Source organism: Oryctolagus cuniculus, chromosome 13 (genome assembly GCF_051225735.1).
Source record: "Oryctolagus cuniculus isolate XC-2025 breed Fujian yellow rabbit chromosome 13, ASM5122573v1, whole genome shotgun sequence".
In the NCBI taxonomy this organism is placed as follows: Eukaryota; Metazoa; Chordata; class Mammalia; order Lagomorpha; family Leporidae; genus Oryctolagus; species Oryctolagus cuniculus.
This window is the reverse complement of record NC_142879.1, coordinates 99,073,245-99,088,804: the sequence shown is the minus strand read 5'-3', so window position 1 is coordinate 99,088,804 and position 15,560 is coordinate 99,073,245. Positions and strand designations below refer to the sequence as shown.

The 15,560-nt window shown below is 45.2% G+C and overlaps 1 protein-coding gene across 4 annotated transcripts in view; it reads right to left on the bottom strand.

Moving 5' to 3' along the window:
* The window catches only part of DIP2C (DIP2 acetate--CoA ligase C (putative)), a 488,945-nt gene that overhangs the window by 122,294 nt on the left and 351,091 nt on the right, over positions 1–15,560 (bottom strand). For all 4 annotated transcript variants that reach the window (XM_008249365.5, XM_008249366.5, XM_008249368.5 and 1 more), the window contains 8 exons: positions 14,927–15,037; positions 5,825–5,948; positions 5,373–5,482; positions 5,113–5,215; positions 3,320–3,384; positions 3,058–3,151; positions 2,813–2,932; positions 1,545–1,659 (listed from right to left, as the gene is read on the bottom strand). In XM_008249365.5, coding sequence (XP_008247587.1) covers positions 1,545–1,659; positions 2,813–2,932; positions 3,058–3,151; positions 3,320–3,384; positions 5,113–5,215; positions 5,373–5,482; positions 5,825–5,948; positions 14,927–15,037 — 842 coding nt within the window. The remainder of the gene's footprint in view (positions 1–1,544; positions 1,660–2,812; positions 2,933–3,057; positions 3,152–3,319; positions 3,385–5,112; positions 5,216–5,372; positions 5,483–5,824; positions 5,949–14,926; positions 15,038–15,560) is intronic.

The window sequence follows — 15,560 nt, the reverse complement described above, 5'->3', positions numbered from 1 at the left end:
TCTAATCCCCTCATTTTTTTGGTAGAAGAAATTCAGGCCCTACCCAGTAAGTGCCTTGCTTAGGGTCATATGTCCAACCGCTGGCCAGGCGGGTCTCAGACCTGGACTCCTGACACTCAAGTCCCCAGAGTTAGCTTCCTGGGGTTCCAGATTCTTGGTATCTGCTCTTAGGTGCTCAAATTAGGCCTAACTTAAAACTCATAAGAACACACTTGTGATAGTAAATCTGCTAATACAACCAGGGCTGATAAAACTCCAAGGCCAAACATGGATGTCAGAAGATCATTCACAGACAGCCTCCTTTTATTAGGGTAACAGTATGGTCCTTTTGAAAAATGAAGATTAGATGCTGGGCTAATGGTACCATTTTTCATCATCAACTTAAAATCAATTTAAACGATGTGATGCTTTTAATTTCTGGCTTAGTCCAAATTAAAAGTGGTTTCTGATACTTTAAAGTCTCTCAATTTCTCAGCCTGCTAGTCAGGCAATCTAATTAATATTCCATTAACAAACATCCAAAAGATCAGTTTTCTTATTTAGGGAAATCCTTCTGGTGAATAGTTTCGGAAAGCGCCATCCTTCAGGAACACAGAGCAGAACTCTGTACAAGGCTTTTCCACGTCATGCCTCCTTACAATGGAATACATCTGTGCTACACAAAATGTGATTAGATGCTGAAGTCAGTGACATGGAAAACAAGTTGTGTTATAAGTCTCAAATAACCAGATGATGCACACCTTTGTTTCGTGCGTTAGAGTTGCTACCCGAGAGCTGAAGGGAACAGGACTGCCAGTTCCGGCTGACGATGATCAGAAAGGCCTTTCTAGTACCTATTTTTGTGACTACTGACTGTGCTGAACGCTGCTCATCTTTTCATTCCGGCAGAATGCTTCGCACACCCCCACAACTACGTCCTTCCCAAGAACTATGGATCAGGTATGTTTGGAGTAACGCTGACCCCAGCAAAAGCCACCCCAGGAAACCCGATGCCAGACTGTAGGACATCTGGTTATCACAGACCTGAGAGCTGTTTCTCGCACCATCTAGCTGCTCAAAAGCTAAGAGACCAGTGTTTTAAAAGCACAGCATTTCAGAGGGCAGAAATTGAGGATCACAACAAAAATTACGTATCAAAGGTCACACAGCTGATTATAAAAACCTCCCATCATCCAACATTTGCTCTATGAACAAAAAATAAAAATTAAACATGAAAATTAAATAATAAGAAAAAATAAAAGTAAACGAAAATTTGAGTAACCTACCAAGATGAGAAATTACTGCTCCTTGTACCATTAGACAAAGTCCCATTTAGGAATCACAGTGAAACTTTCTAGCATGAGAAGTATTTCTCTAACCAATGAATCCAGACTATTCAAAAGAACCCACTCTTGCACGTAAGAGAGAAACAGGCTCAACTTTGAAAGGTTAAGTCATGTTTTCACTCTCACACTAAGCCTAACAGTTAGGATTTCCAGCTCTCTGTTGGCTGATTAACAGGAACGCTCTCTAGGCCATCTATTTTAACGGATGCAACCCCGTACCTCCGGATGGCCACAGTCAGGGCCTCTGGCGAGCTGGCACAAGGACAGATGACCTCCTGCCGAAGGCCTTTGCTTTGGAAGACGTTGAGAAATGCATCGCAAGAAGAAATAGACCCTAGAGTGAAAGAGGGACAATAATCAGACAGCTGCAACACCGTGACTGATTTCATAAAACAGTTCTGAAGTTAGGATTTAGACACGAATGGAGTTCAGCAGCATGGAAATATATGTCATTTAACACAATTTATTATTTATGTTACAGCGAAAGATGACAAACTCACAGAACTCCATAATCTAAAAAATGCAAATTCTACATTTAAGAGTCTTCCGTTGATTGATGAAATTACTTTAATGGCTTTTCTGAGACCTGTCCCAGTATTTGCAGTTTGCAAGTTCCAAGTTAAAGAAATATAAACATCACTAAATGAAGAAAACATCCCTCTGTTATGGCTGAATGATGAGATCAAACTACTACTTGGAAGCCAAACTATTTTCAAACACTAATCTACCTTGCTTTAGGCAAGTTGTTTTTCTGTGGAGTTATGAGTCATAAACAGTTGTTCATTAGCTCCTGAATAATGGGATTATTTTATAAATGAAAGAGCCATTCATAAAACCAAGCTATCTTCTTAGAGGCCTGCTTTGGCTTATCAGACACCAGGAAAGTAACTGCTGGTTGAAATTACAAATACATACACTGCAGGCTTACAAATGTCATCAGAAACATCATCTCATTCACTTTCATTCATTTACTTTGCCTCTGGCTTTATATACTCTTGTCAAAAGAACAAGCGAGCTGAGTTGTTATTCTGAGCTGACTAAAACATTTCTCAAGGAACATAAATAATATTCTGTGAAAGGGCTAATTTATTCTCTTTTTATCACATGATTTGATAATGACACATTAACTTGCTGATCAACAAAACTATACATAGATCACAAAATAGCTGATATTTCTTGATCATACCGAGCTATTACTTCATTTCATCCCATAAAACTTTCCATCTCAGGCACCATTTTACAGACGAGGAAAGAAGGATTAAAAATGTACGATCCTCTGTAAAATCAGGATATCCCCCAACCCAGGGCTGTGCACCTGTAAAAGCTTTGTTCTGAACCATCACGCCATTCCAGTAAGCTAGGGTGAGTAATGTTATTTTGAGCCAACTCATTAGCTGAGATAAAGATTAGAGAAGGAAAACTCAGAGCACAAAGAATGGACCTCCACAGTCTGCCTGTCTCAAGTTGGCAACAGACCCTTCACTTACACGGATTTGCTCCATCTGCCACAATTAACATTCGGAGAGAGGAGAGGTTGATATCTCTTTGATCTCTGTGTGCTACTAATGCCCAATGCATATCCCTGGATTTCACACAAGCCACTTTGGCTAAAAAGAGAAGCAGAAGTAAGTTAACATATGCCGCTGTAAGACTGTCTGAAACTGAAATCCCAATTAATGGGGGGTGGCGGGTAATGTTTCATTTGTCACCAGGAGTCATGGTGGAGACCAACCTTTATACTGGCAGACTTTCTGGATCCAGGACAGGGGGTTCACTTTCATTAGCGAGTACGGGATACTGATGACGTGCATCATGTTCATGACGCTCTGAAATCAACGAACAGACCCACACACCAGCGGTAAACAAGGAGGCAGGTATACAGAGAAGGAGAATCCGAGCTGATACTTATAGACGTCATAGTGGAACTCTGATATTAAACTCATTCACGTACGCACAGAACCAGCAAGGCAAGGGGAGGAAAGAGCCTCACTTACTGTTAGGATGCCATGCCACAGCCCCACGTCCTTCTTGAAATCCAATACATTCACAATGGTTTCAGCTATACCAAAAAAAAAAAAAAAAAAAAAGTCAACAGATTTTTAGTCATAGCAGAGTAGCACAAATCACAGTGTAAGGAAAATCCGACATCACTTCACTGGGACACAGTGGAGCTCGGTAAATCATCATTTCACTCTCTCTTTGTAGAAGTTCTGCAGCTTCCAGTCAGGTCTATATAGAGGTGCTGGCCAGGCTTTGGTGAGTGTTTCTAGAATATTCTGACACATAAAGTAACAGAGACAGATCTACATACCATCACTTAACAAATGTCTTATTCCTTTTCCTTTTAGATTTCTTTCCCTTTCCCTGCTGTTTTCTTTATTATTATTATTTTTTAAAACTTTCACTCCCCCTTGGTGTGTTTCCCAGGAAAAGGAGGCGTGTCTAGCATTTGCAGCAGGAAGACAGTTCTTGGTCAACAGGGGCCTCTGCTGCTCCATTAGAGGTCTTGAAGGGTGGTGTCCGAATGATAAGGGGGCAAGGGCATTTGTGTGCACGACAGAGCACATTAAAAATATACGATTAAAAAGTTATTACAATGGAACCTGGAAGCCAATCTATAGAGCTGGCTGCCAGCCTTACTGAAGTTATTTTGAAGTCACACCTACATACATGGGCACCAACCCTGCTGCTGCTCACTGCCCTGGGCATTTGTTAGTGCCACACGCTGTGTTTGCACATGTTCCTTCTGATGATGTTCAACCCCAGGCTTAAGATCATGTCCCTTGCTCCTCTTTCAAAGAATACAGATGGACTTTCAAGATAAGCATGCTCAGGCAAACATCAGCCCTGGGACTTCGTTAGGGCAAGGAACACAGGTCAGGAGGTTGTGACAAACAGGGTACTGAGGATCAGAGGTGATGTGTCCCCAAGTGTGAAAATGCCCACGGACTAAACATTTATCAGAATATTCCATGAGGCAGATGCATCTTCCTTAAAAAGGGAGCCAAAGACAAGGGAGCGGAAAGGACAGAAACTGGAAAAATGGAAGAGTGTTTTATCCTAAAGTAGAATGGCATATGCCACTAATGGCTCCCTCAGGTCCCCACATGGACAAGAAGCCAGGAGTCTTAAAGGGAATTTGCTTTAACATTTTCTGTGTCCAATTCAGTGCTGGCAGGGACAGGATAAAGCAGGGGCATTTTTTTTTTTTCTTTTTAAAAAAGCTTCCTAAGTCATACTCACGTGCAGCTGGGGATGACCAGCCTTGGCATTAACCACTGTGACCCAGAGCACGTGCCCTCAACCTGAATCCATACAGCGAAGCTCTAACCCCTGCAAGGTGACTGTATTCGGAGACAGGACCCTTAAGGCGGCAATTAATGTTCAGTGAGGGTTTGCATCCTTAGAACAAGGACGTGAGAACCCCCAGTCTCCCTGAGCACACACTGGGAAAAGGCTGTGTGGGATAAAGAAGGTGACCGCATGCAAGCCAGGAAGGGCAGCTCATCATGCATGACCCCAGCCTGCAGGAGCCCTCATCCAAGATACCCAGAGCTTCCAGAGCGCCACGGAGGTAAACGGCCCTTGTTTCAGCCTCCCAGGCCCTGGGCCTTTATTATGGCAGCTGGGGATAATGCACTAATTCACGACCATGAAACCGAGCTGGGCTGGAACGTAACAAGATTCTCCTAGTAGGAATAGCACAGCCTGGTCTCTCCATTAGGTGGCATCACGCAGAACCAAGGTCCCCCAGAGTCCCGGTTTCAGTGGAGGGGGCTGGTCTCACCTTCCGTGTAGCCACACGCCTGTGTGAGCGCCTGGCAGTGTGTCAGCAGTGCGATCCTCGTGACAGTCACACCTAGCACGCTTCCGTCCTTGCATGTCTTATACTGAGAGGAGACAGAAAACGCACATAAAAGTGGTTCTGAGGGGCAAAACCCTGGGCCACGTCCGGCCTTTCGAGCTAGCTAGTTAGGAACTCCCAGAAATGCACGTGAATCCCCCAGATACACACCCGGGTCTGGCAGGAGACCATGTCTGACTCACCTCAATATAAGCAGTGTCGTTATTTGCATCTTTAATGTGTGGGAACCAGTCTCGAGGAGGTTTAGAGAGATGTTTTGACTCTGTGACAAACCACAGTAGCTTTGGCCAGCCTTGGAAATAAATGACAAATTCCCGTTAAGTAAGGATTACCCAGAAAACAGGTCTGTAGGAACTTTCTCTCTAGTGGCTCGCTTGCAAACCACACTTCAGCCTGGACCGAATTTCTGATGCTTCTGTATTCCATCAAGTCCAAAGCAATACCAACAAAGGAGCACTCAATTCACCCCACAGGCTGCGAGCCTGGGGTGCATCAGCGGAGACATTAACAAGTGAAAAGACCTGCTTCTTGGACCTGATGCACGGCCCCCCCAGAAGTGAAGAAAGAGCCAGTCTTCCAACAGAAAGGCCTCAGGAGAAGGAAGCCAGCTCTCAAGGCTCACTCTTTGTCGTACCTTTAAACTGTGGGATCTCTCCTGTTGGGCTTTTTGGTAGTCCTTTATGACAAGCATCGCTAGTCAAGGCTACAGTAACTCCACAGCTTCCAAGCAAGAAACCTATCTGCTGGCTTCCTGCATCCTGAGAGAGGGTGAAAAAGAAGAGAGAAGAGTTAAGAACTCAAGAGACTGCTCAGTCGCTGGCAGAGACACTGCCTAGCCTTAGGTATTGGGGACAAGAACTAACCTCCCCAAGCCCCTTCTCTCTTCTTGAACAACTAGCAATTCAGGGCTGCTTGCTAGCTGTGTTACCATTAGTTAGCCTGCTTGGCCTCAGTTTCCTGACCTGCAAAATGGGGGTAAAAAGGAACAGCCATCTCATAGGCGGGTAGCAAGGGGTAAGTTAGAAGAACGTGTGTATAGGGCTTACAAGCAGGTGGCTGGCACGCAGTAGGTCTCATTACAAGGAGGTTATTAAATTTCCCTCCAATTCAGCAAACTATAAGGCATACTTATTTTTCTGTGATGAACAGAAAATGTCCAGGAAAACACTTTGTACCTGATACACTAATACCAAGTGCACAGACTTAACGCGCTCAAAGACCAAAGAAGCAGGGGTTGATGAAGTCCCTACTACCTCTTCATTACTCTCAGTGTGTTCACTCAACGAAGTACCTGACACATAAGAAAATGGGCCACCCCTGGAGGACAGCAGCTCTGAAGACGCGAAGGACAGGAAGCGTCCAAGCTGCCACCATGGATTCTGGAATGTCGCCTCTGAGTAGATACTGCAGCTGGGGCTCTCCTGGGCTGAAGCGGCCACGGGAACTGGACAGCCAATGCGAGCTTTATCACCCAGTACACCCAGGGCCCCGCCACAAGATGACAGACGAGCTGCCAAGCTAGCTCATAGCACTTCCTTTCCTCCCACCAGTCACACCAGCAGGGCTGCTTTGCAATAGTTTGATTCAGAAAATAAAATGAAAGCCTTAAAGTAGCTAGAATTCCTAGAACTTAAAAATAAAAAATACTATGTTGTAGTGAATGAGTCATCTCTTTATTTCCCAGATGGCCCTGCAGGAACCCAGAGTGTGAACCCATGCACATCTCGGGAGCTGTGGGTAGACCAGAAGGCCCAGCTGGTCTGCCAGTCCATGGCTTGTTAAAGGAAAACCATAGGAAGTGCAGTGCTTGCCCTTGGCTAAATTAAGCAGTGTTAAAACTCCAAAAATTATAACAGTTTTTAGGCATTTAAGTCCAACGAACAAACCTACATACTCAGTGCAACGCTGCAAGGGGACAAGAGGTCTGAGGCTTGGGAGATGGGGACTGAACTCTTTCTGGGGACTTCCATGTGGCATTCTACTCTCCAACAATGCGTTTTCAAGTTGAGCCATCATCAGGTATTGCACTGTGAACCTGAACATGCTGTTAGCAAATGTAGCTACTCTGCAGAGGTGAGGGAGGCCGGCAGCTTAGCAGCAGGAGGCCAGCTCTTTGCTGAGCGGGGAAGCACTGGGTTGAGACAGGAGGCACACACCGCACCTGTCTACACAATGAGGAGCGGCTGGGGTCAGTTACTCACAGCGGTGTACAGGTCTCCACAGAGACACTGACAAGAGGGCCTAACACTGAACAGGGGGCTGCTGGCCAGCTGGAGCCTCAGCTCCCCCTGAACCCTGTCTTGATATCTGCACATGATTCAATCCAGAGAACAATAGGATAGAAGCCACGCAGGAAGAAGAGGGACTACGGAGACGAGGCTGCAGTTGGTGTGAGTGTGGCCCTCACACCTGCGCCTCCTCTTTTGTCCCTCCTGGGGGCTCAGTCGCCAGCTCTTCAGGGTGGGTCCTGTGTCTACTTTCATCAGTGCTCTTGGAGTAGCTCTTGCCTCCTCTGACGCTGAAAACCTGTGTCGGTATGGGCCCCACCAGGAGACATTATCTACACACGCACTCACACACCCTCGGGGACATGTGGACAGCACCCTGAGCACGCTTGCCTCGACGCGAAGAGCTATGCCCATGCTAGTGGCAACGGTCTCCCATAGTCCCCCGGGTCTCAGTCTCGTCCTTGGAAAGGCAATATCTGCCTCTGTATGGCTGTGCTAGAGGCTATGTCAGGGAAACAGTTGCTACATCTCAAGAGAACATGAATAAAATAAACTCTCCTGGGACACAAACTCTGACCTCAACATCATTTTCCATATGCTTTCCCATGAAGGGTCACTTCTATTTCCAGCATGCAGGTTCCTTCTCAGCAAAAAGTGGCTGGGGGCATGCTTGTGCCACCCCTGTCTCCTTTGAGGTATCGTACACCAAGGACCACCAATGATCAATTCAACTACTAAAGTCTCATTAGTGATTCATTCTTGGCGCTTCAGAAAGCTACTGCAAATCCCAGCAGAAACCTTTCTCTCACTGATGTTCTTTATCCAGCGTATACAAAAGAGTCTGTAACAAGTTTACCATGAAACATGACACGTGGACGTCCAAATTTTCCACACCAGAATCAATGTACACTTTAATTGCATTTTTTCTACAATTTTCTGATGTACCCTCATTCAAGTCTGATTATGCTACTTTGCGGAAAACTTCTTGTATAAAGTCTCTCTAGCAGTAACTTCTTGGGTTATCACATATCCAGAATGGATATGACACTCGATCACCATTCACCTAACTCCTCCCCCAGGTCTTTCAGTCAAAACTACCAGTCATTCACAAAAGGGTTCTCTCCTGAACAATCCTAACATAATCACCTCCCATGAGCTCAATTTGGATTTGTGGTGTTGCCAAATCAATAGGCTGTGAACTCTCACAATAGATGGTATAAGACAATAATGGAAAGATGTAATGGAGAAATGGATCATAAATGCACTACTTTGCAGAATCAATGCAAAATACACCGTGGACAGATGCGTTTAAAAGATGATTATGGTCATGTAACCAAGGAAAGTGACACAGGAACTTTTCCTTAGCAATGCCAAGATATAATGGTTAATTAACCTATTTTGCCATTTAAACATGTACTTATAATGGAAAACTTCAAAGAGAAAAGGAGAAAGAAATCCCACGTGCCCATGGACGAGTGTCAACAATTTTCAATGTTCAAGTCATTTGGCCTCATCGACCAGCTATCATCACTCACACATGTGCACACAAGCATGTGTACATGCATACACACGTGACACACGCACATGAGATATACGTGCATACATAAGCACACACGTGTACACCGACATTCACACATGAGTAGGCACAGAAACGTGCGCATTTCCACACTTACGTACATGGGAAGATGCATCCCTTATGGCAGTTTATGTACAGATACTTCCATTAGCTGAAAGGATATCCTCCCTGGAGCAGTCCCCTCATTTCCTTCTTAACACCTCCTCAAGTAACAAGTAACGAGGTCCTCAACTCCCCCTCCCCTTCTGGTTCCCATGGTCTCTAGCTCTCTACCAATTTTGTCTACCAAACTGGCTCTGGAGGAAGAATCATGTAACTATTCATGTAACATCATAAATATGCAACAAATTTCACTTTAGTAGGATACTTGAAAACAAATGAACAACCTGTTAGAGTCCTAGAGAAGCAATCCATGGTTTTTTTCCTGCAGACAGAACCGCTCAGGTACTGCTGACTTCCTGTGGCTGACCTGCTGTCTGAGTTTAGCAGAAAGCTCAGGCTTGGGGGTCTCTAACTCCACTGGATGACCAGCTCTATCTTGTTATCCTCAGAACACATACCCTCCAACCCCCTACCCTGACAGCCTGGCTGGTTCTCTGTACCTACCTCACTTTCCATCCTGACTCCCTTGTGCCACAGTCTTGGGACCTGCGAGGAAAACTCTGGCCCAGCCTACCTTTCAGGGTGACAAATGCACTCTTCTGATAGGTGTGGGTGTTAAGGACAGGTTTAGTCACCTTAAGAAATGGTGACAGGTGTTTTCTGGATCCACAGGGACCACCTAAGTCCTGTTCAACACATGCATGATTAGCTCTCTCTCTCTCATCCCCCTGCCCAACCCAATAATCCAAGCAACACCAATTTCTCCTACTATAAATCCTTTAAGTGATTGAGCAGGCATTTAGCCTAGTGGTAGAGATTCCTGTAACCCACACTATCGCGCCTGGGTTTGAATCCCAGCTCTGGCTCCTAACTCCAGGGATGCAGCAGGTGGTGGCTGGAGCGATTCAATTCCTGTTAAGTACACCGTGTTTCTGGCTTCCTGGTTTTGGCCTGATGCAGATGCAGACAAGTAAGGGTTCACAGTATCAGCAGATGGGAGTTCTCTCTGTTTCTCTGCCTTTCACACACATACTTTTAAAAGATAAAAAATTCCTTATATTAAAAAAAACTTGTTCCTCTCTCCTCAAGAATTTGAGAATAAATAAATGTACGTGGGAACTAAATCACATCGTTAGGTTCATTAAGCAACATTTAGGATTCAGAAACTTCGGTTCTCATTAGGGCCTTTAACTGAACACAATTCTAGAGGCTGTGGAAGGTGGAGACAGCAGAAACATCAGGGGTGATCTTACGTCCTCACCCACACTTACATGCTCACCTTATCCCACTCTGAATTCCGTCTGTCGACAGACCCTTCCAGCAAAAAATAAGTTATCTAAGATCAGTAAACTACTGTATTCTAAAGTCTCATTTCTCAAGGGAAGACATAAAAAATGGCCAACAAGTATTAAGGAAAAACACAACTACTCAGCATCATTAATTATTATGGAAATGCAAATTAAAACCACAATGACATACCACGTCACACATTTTCGAATGGTTTTTATCAGAAAGATGGAAGTGTTGACAAGGACGTGGAAAAAGGGACTCCTCGTATACTGTTGGTGGTATTGTAAAAATTAGTGTAGCCATTGTGGAAAACGGTGGAGAAGCTCCCCACAAAACCAGAATCACCACCTGACCCGGCAATCCAAGTGCTGGGTATATATGCCAAGAAATTAGAGTTGGCATGGGAAAGAAATAGCCATACTCCCACGTTCGAGGCAGCAGTATTTGTAACAGCAAAGATACAGAGTCAACTGCAGTGTCCATCAATGGGATGGATACAGAAAACACAATGCATATACACAATGAAGTACTGTTCGGCCTTAAAAAGGAAATCCTGTCATTTGTCACAGGATGGATGGACCTGGACGACCTCACACTAAGCAACCTAAGTCAGGCACAGAGTGACAAAGATCGTGTGCTCTTACTTCGTGGAATCTAAGAAAGCTGATGTCTTAGGTTTGGAAGTAAAGTGGTTGCTACTGAGGCTGAGGGAGTGGGTGGGGTTGGAAGGAGTGCAGGGTTGTTGGTTGAAGGGTATGAATTTCAGATAAACAGGAGGACCACTGCTGAGGTCTACTGCACTGCAGGGTGACTGCATTCAATAAACATGGATTATGTGAGGGTGCATCAAAAAGTCCGTGGACAATGGAACCAGAAGTTTATTTTGGTGCACAAACTTTTGAAACCCATGCATTTCCCAAAAAATGTACTGAAGACTCCTTTATGCATGGATTTCAAGATGTTTTTATGACAAAATAGCTTTTAACACCATTTTTCCACAAACTCAAATACATTTCAAAATAACTAAGGGTACATTTCAAATGTCTCACCAAAAAAAAAAAAAATGACAGTTAACCCAGATGATGGATATGCTAATCAGCTGGGTTCCATCATTCTAGATGGTACACACATATGAAAGATTCACACTCTCTGCTTAATTATATATAATTATGATTTGTCAATTAAAAAAAAAAACCACTGTTTAACAAAAGCCACAGTGTTTTTAGACCTGAGAGATTCTGTCTCTTGGGGAGGATCTCTCTGCTTTGCTGAAATTATTTGGCACTTCCCTATAATTCTGATATGTGATTGCTTTAGCACAGATTTTTTATTTTTATTTATTTGACAGATAGAGTTAGATAGCGAGCGAGAGAGAGAGAGAGAGAAAGGTCTTCCTCCCGTTGGTTCACCCCCAAATGGCTACTCTGGCCGGAGCTACGCCAATCCCAAGCCAGGAGCCAGGTGCTTCCTCCTCTTCCAGTCCAGCTCTCTGCTGTGGCCCGGGAGGGCAGTGGAGGATGGCCCAGATGCTTGGGCTCCTGCACCCGCATGGGAGACCAGGAGGAAGCACCTGGCTCCTGGCTTCGGATTGGGGTAGCTCCGGCCATAGCAGCCATTTGGGGGGTGAACCAACGGGAGGAAGACCTTTCTCTCTGTCTCTCTCTCTCACTGTCTAACTCTGTCTGTCAAATAAATTAAAAACAAAACAAAAAAACACCACGGCCAGCGAGTAAGGCCCAACCACTTGAATCCTGGGGAGGGGACGGCTGGAGTGTAAGGTCCAGGACAGCTGGCTTCCCAGCTTGTGAGAAATCTCAGCCCCAGGTGACGATGCCATTCTGTACTCCTTCGACTGTGCTGCCCACCCGCCAACCACAGTGCCCTCGGAGATGTCACATATCCCAGGCCAACCTTGCCCCAGGCATCAGGCACACAGGATCCCCTCAGCCAAGGGGGACCGCTGGGACCTTGCGGGACAGAATATGGCTTTCCCCTTCCTTCCATTACTGCTGCTGTAGTTTCTTTCTGCACACCCTTACAAAGGTTCCTCGCACACTTAAACAGCTTCTGTTCTCTAGGAGAGAGGATGCCACAGGCTCCTCATGATTTGAAAGTACCTGCAGTGGCCAGCGCCACACCTCAATAGGCTAATCCTCCGTCTGCAGCGCCGGCACCCCGGGTTCTAGTCCCGGTTGGGGCACCGGATTCTGTCCCGGTTGCCCCTCTTCCAGGCCAGCTCGCTGTTGTGGCCAGGGAGTGCAGTGGAGGATGGCCCAAGTGCTTGGGCCCTGCACCCCATGGGAGACCAGGAAAAGTACCTGGCTCCTGCCTTCAATGGCAGCCGCGGCGGCCATTGGAGGGTGAACCAACGGCAAAGGAAGACCTTTCTCTCTGTCTCTCTCTCTCACTGTCCACTCTGCCTGTTACAAAAAAACAAAAACAAAACAAAACAAAAAAAAAAAACAAAAAAACAAACAAACAAACAAAAAAAAACAAAACAAAAAAGAAAGAAAGAAAGAAAGTACCTGTAGAACGTGCTGCAGTGAAATGCCTCCTGGCCCTCAGATGACCACCTGGGGCTGTTTTCCTGCTCTGTTTCCACCCGCCAGAATGTGGCAGACCATGCTTTGGGAAAACCACCTCCCTGGCCGCTTCATTCAAATGCTTTCCCTATGCAAATGTGCTCCAGTTTGGGGCCCAGCAGGCTAAATGTTTAAAATGGAAAAATCTAAGGTGAACGTGTAGTGAGGAGAAGAGTCACCGCTAACGACGACAGTGATGTTTTGGCATGGGTTTGGCTGAGATCCAGTCTCCACAGGCCCATTAGTGCACCAGTTTCTCCATCGCCAGTAAACCACTGCCTAGGAAACAGAGGTTTTTGAGCCTGGAACTCACAGTCTTGGAGTAGGGTCTGTTTTGTTTTGTTTTGTTTAAATTCCCATGGAGTCTCTACCCACTTACCCAGGGAAACATCAACTAAAGAGGAGGCATGTAACTATATTATGCATATCTAACACACACAGTTTTTATTACATATGCATACATGCATATAGGTATATATGTTTATATATATATATATGTATAATTAAATGTCAAGGCCAGCGTTGACTCTTTTGCTGGAAGATCACCTTAGGAGGGCGTGGCTGAGATCCTTAGTAAATCCCCAAATGGCTCTATTTTTCTGTACCCCACACAGAGCTCAGGGGGACAAGGAAGCACTTTCCTGGCCTCTAATGCACACCTGGAGGGCTGGCTGCTACTCCTGCATCCACCATGGCTCTCCGTCAGGCAGAGAAGCAGCACGGCTCCCACCCCTGCCTGAGTGAGCTCTGAGGTCAGGGGCTATCCAGGAATCTCTCCCCTTCAGAGGTCACCCACGGCCCTGCCTGGAACCTGCACAAGGAAGGAAGCCCAGGATGGGACCCCTTGGTTTCACACATGGGAAATTCAACTAGGAATCCTCTCTCCTCTCCATTTTCAGAAGGAGCCCATGTTCCCTGTATCCCATTGGAGGATGAGAGCTGAAATGCCATCATACAACTTGCACAAGCCCAGGAAACAGAGTTGTCCACGCTGCGGTCTGAGAGGCAGCGGCAGGTTTCTCTTAAACACAGAGCCAATACATGTTAGTGTCAGAGTAGCCCTGAGGACCAACTGGAGACTGGACAGCCTGAGTGACACGCAGTCGCTGCGTCCTGGAGCTCCAGGAGGTATCCCGCCCAGGTTCCTCACTGAAGGTGTACCAAAGGAAGCCTGGATAACTTCAGGGTGGGTCCAAGGCAGGCCATCGGCGTGGCTCTCTGTCATCCCTCCTCTTGGCTGGTGGCAACACCGCCTTTCTAGTCTCAGACCATCTTTCCCCAGTAATCAGCAATAGTAACTCCATTAGAGACTTCTCCCTTTATATTTCTTTCTTAAAGTTACTATAACCCCTTATTATAGATGAACAAATTATATATATGTGTGTGTATACACATACACACAAAGACATTTACGTTAATGTATGGTGTATGTACAATATTAATTTCTTTACACTGGACTAAACCATAATTATAATAGCATTATTTATCTTAAGTACAGAAAAAGATCTGACAAGTCACAGACAAACCTGGGATTTTATAATGTCCAGACATTTGAACAAAAGCTAAGCTACAGTGCAAAATATATACATATATATATATATTTAAAATTATCAGTTACCCAGATTTCTAGCATATTTGATGACAAGAGACGAGACACTCCTTCATTGAGTGAGATTATCTGGCAATGTTCTGGGGCAGGATGAACTCAAGCGCCACCTCTGGGAAGGTGTGCATCCTACGGTTAAGCCATGCTGTGTGTGTTAATAACGTTTCCCTTTGCAGAGCTAACTGAGAAAAACCAGTGCGGAGTTTCAGCACCTCTTGATCCATATCCAGCTGAGATGAAAAGCCATTTTAATAACTGCCATCTGCACATTCTTCGCTAATAATAGCACGTTCAGCTGCGACTGAGCCTGCTGGTTTTCCTCTAACGGGCTTTAAGGAGTCACAAGTCTTACCTTTCTCGTGAGTGGGACTTCGATGGGCACGGGAACCACTTCAGCCAGCAGGCAGCCGTAGAAGGCCACCATGAACGCAGCTGGGTCGTTGTTAGGGAACACCAGCGCCACCTGGACGGACGGGGCGGACAGAGAGGAAGGGAAACATTCAGTAGGAGCTTGTAGGGGCTACCTTTTAAATATCATGAACGGATCAACCTTCCACTGACAGCAGGAGTAAAATTCTAAATAAGAACGAATAAAAACTAGGTTCCAAGCGTAAAGATGTATTTTAGCGAGATGTGTGCTTTAATAAATAATCACTTTTAAATTCACATTAAAGGCAAACATTAACAACAGTCACTTGTGGTAGTGTCACCAGAACGCAAACACCCTGATTTTGTACACACTATCTTCTAAATCCGCATACTCAGTTTTGATGTAAAGGCAACTATGGTGTATTTTGTTTCTCACCAGGTTCATTATGCTTTCTGAATACACCTCGCTCTGTTTCTCCATACATACATACAACTGTAGTTACATGGTTGTATAATCAATTCTTCACTAAATGGTTGCACAATTAATTCTTCATTAGCTGCGGGAACAGTCTAGAAGCCAGACTCCACAGACCTCACTATAGATCCCGTATCAGTTT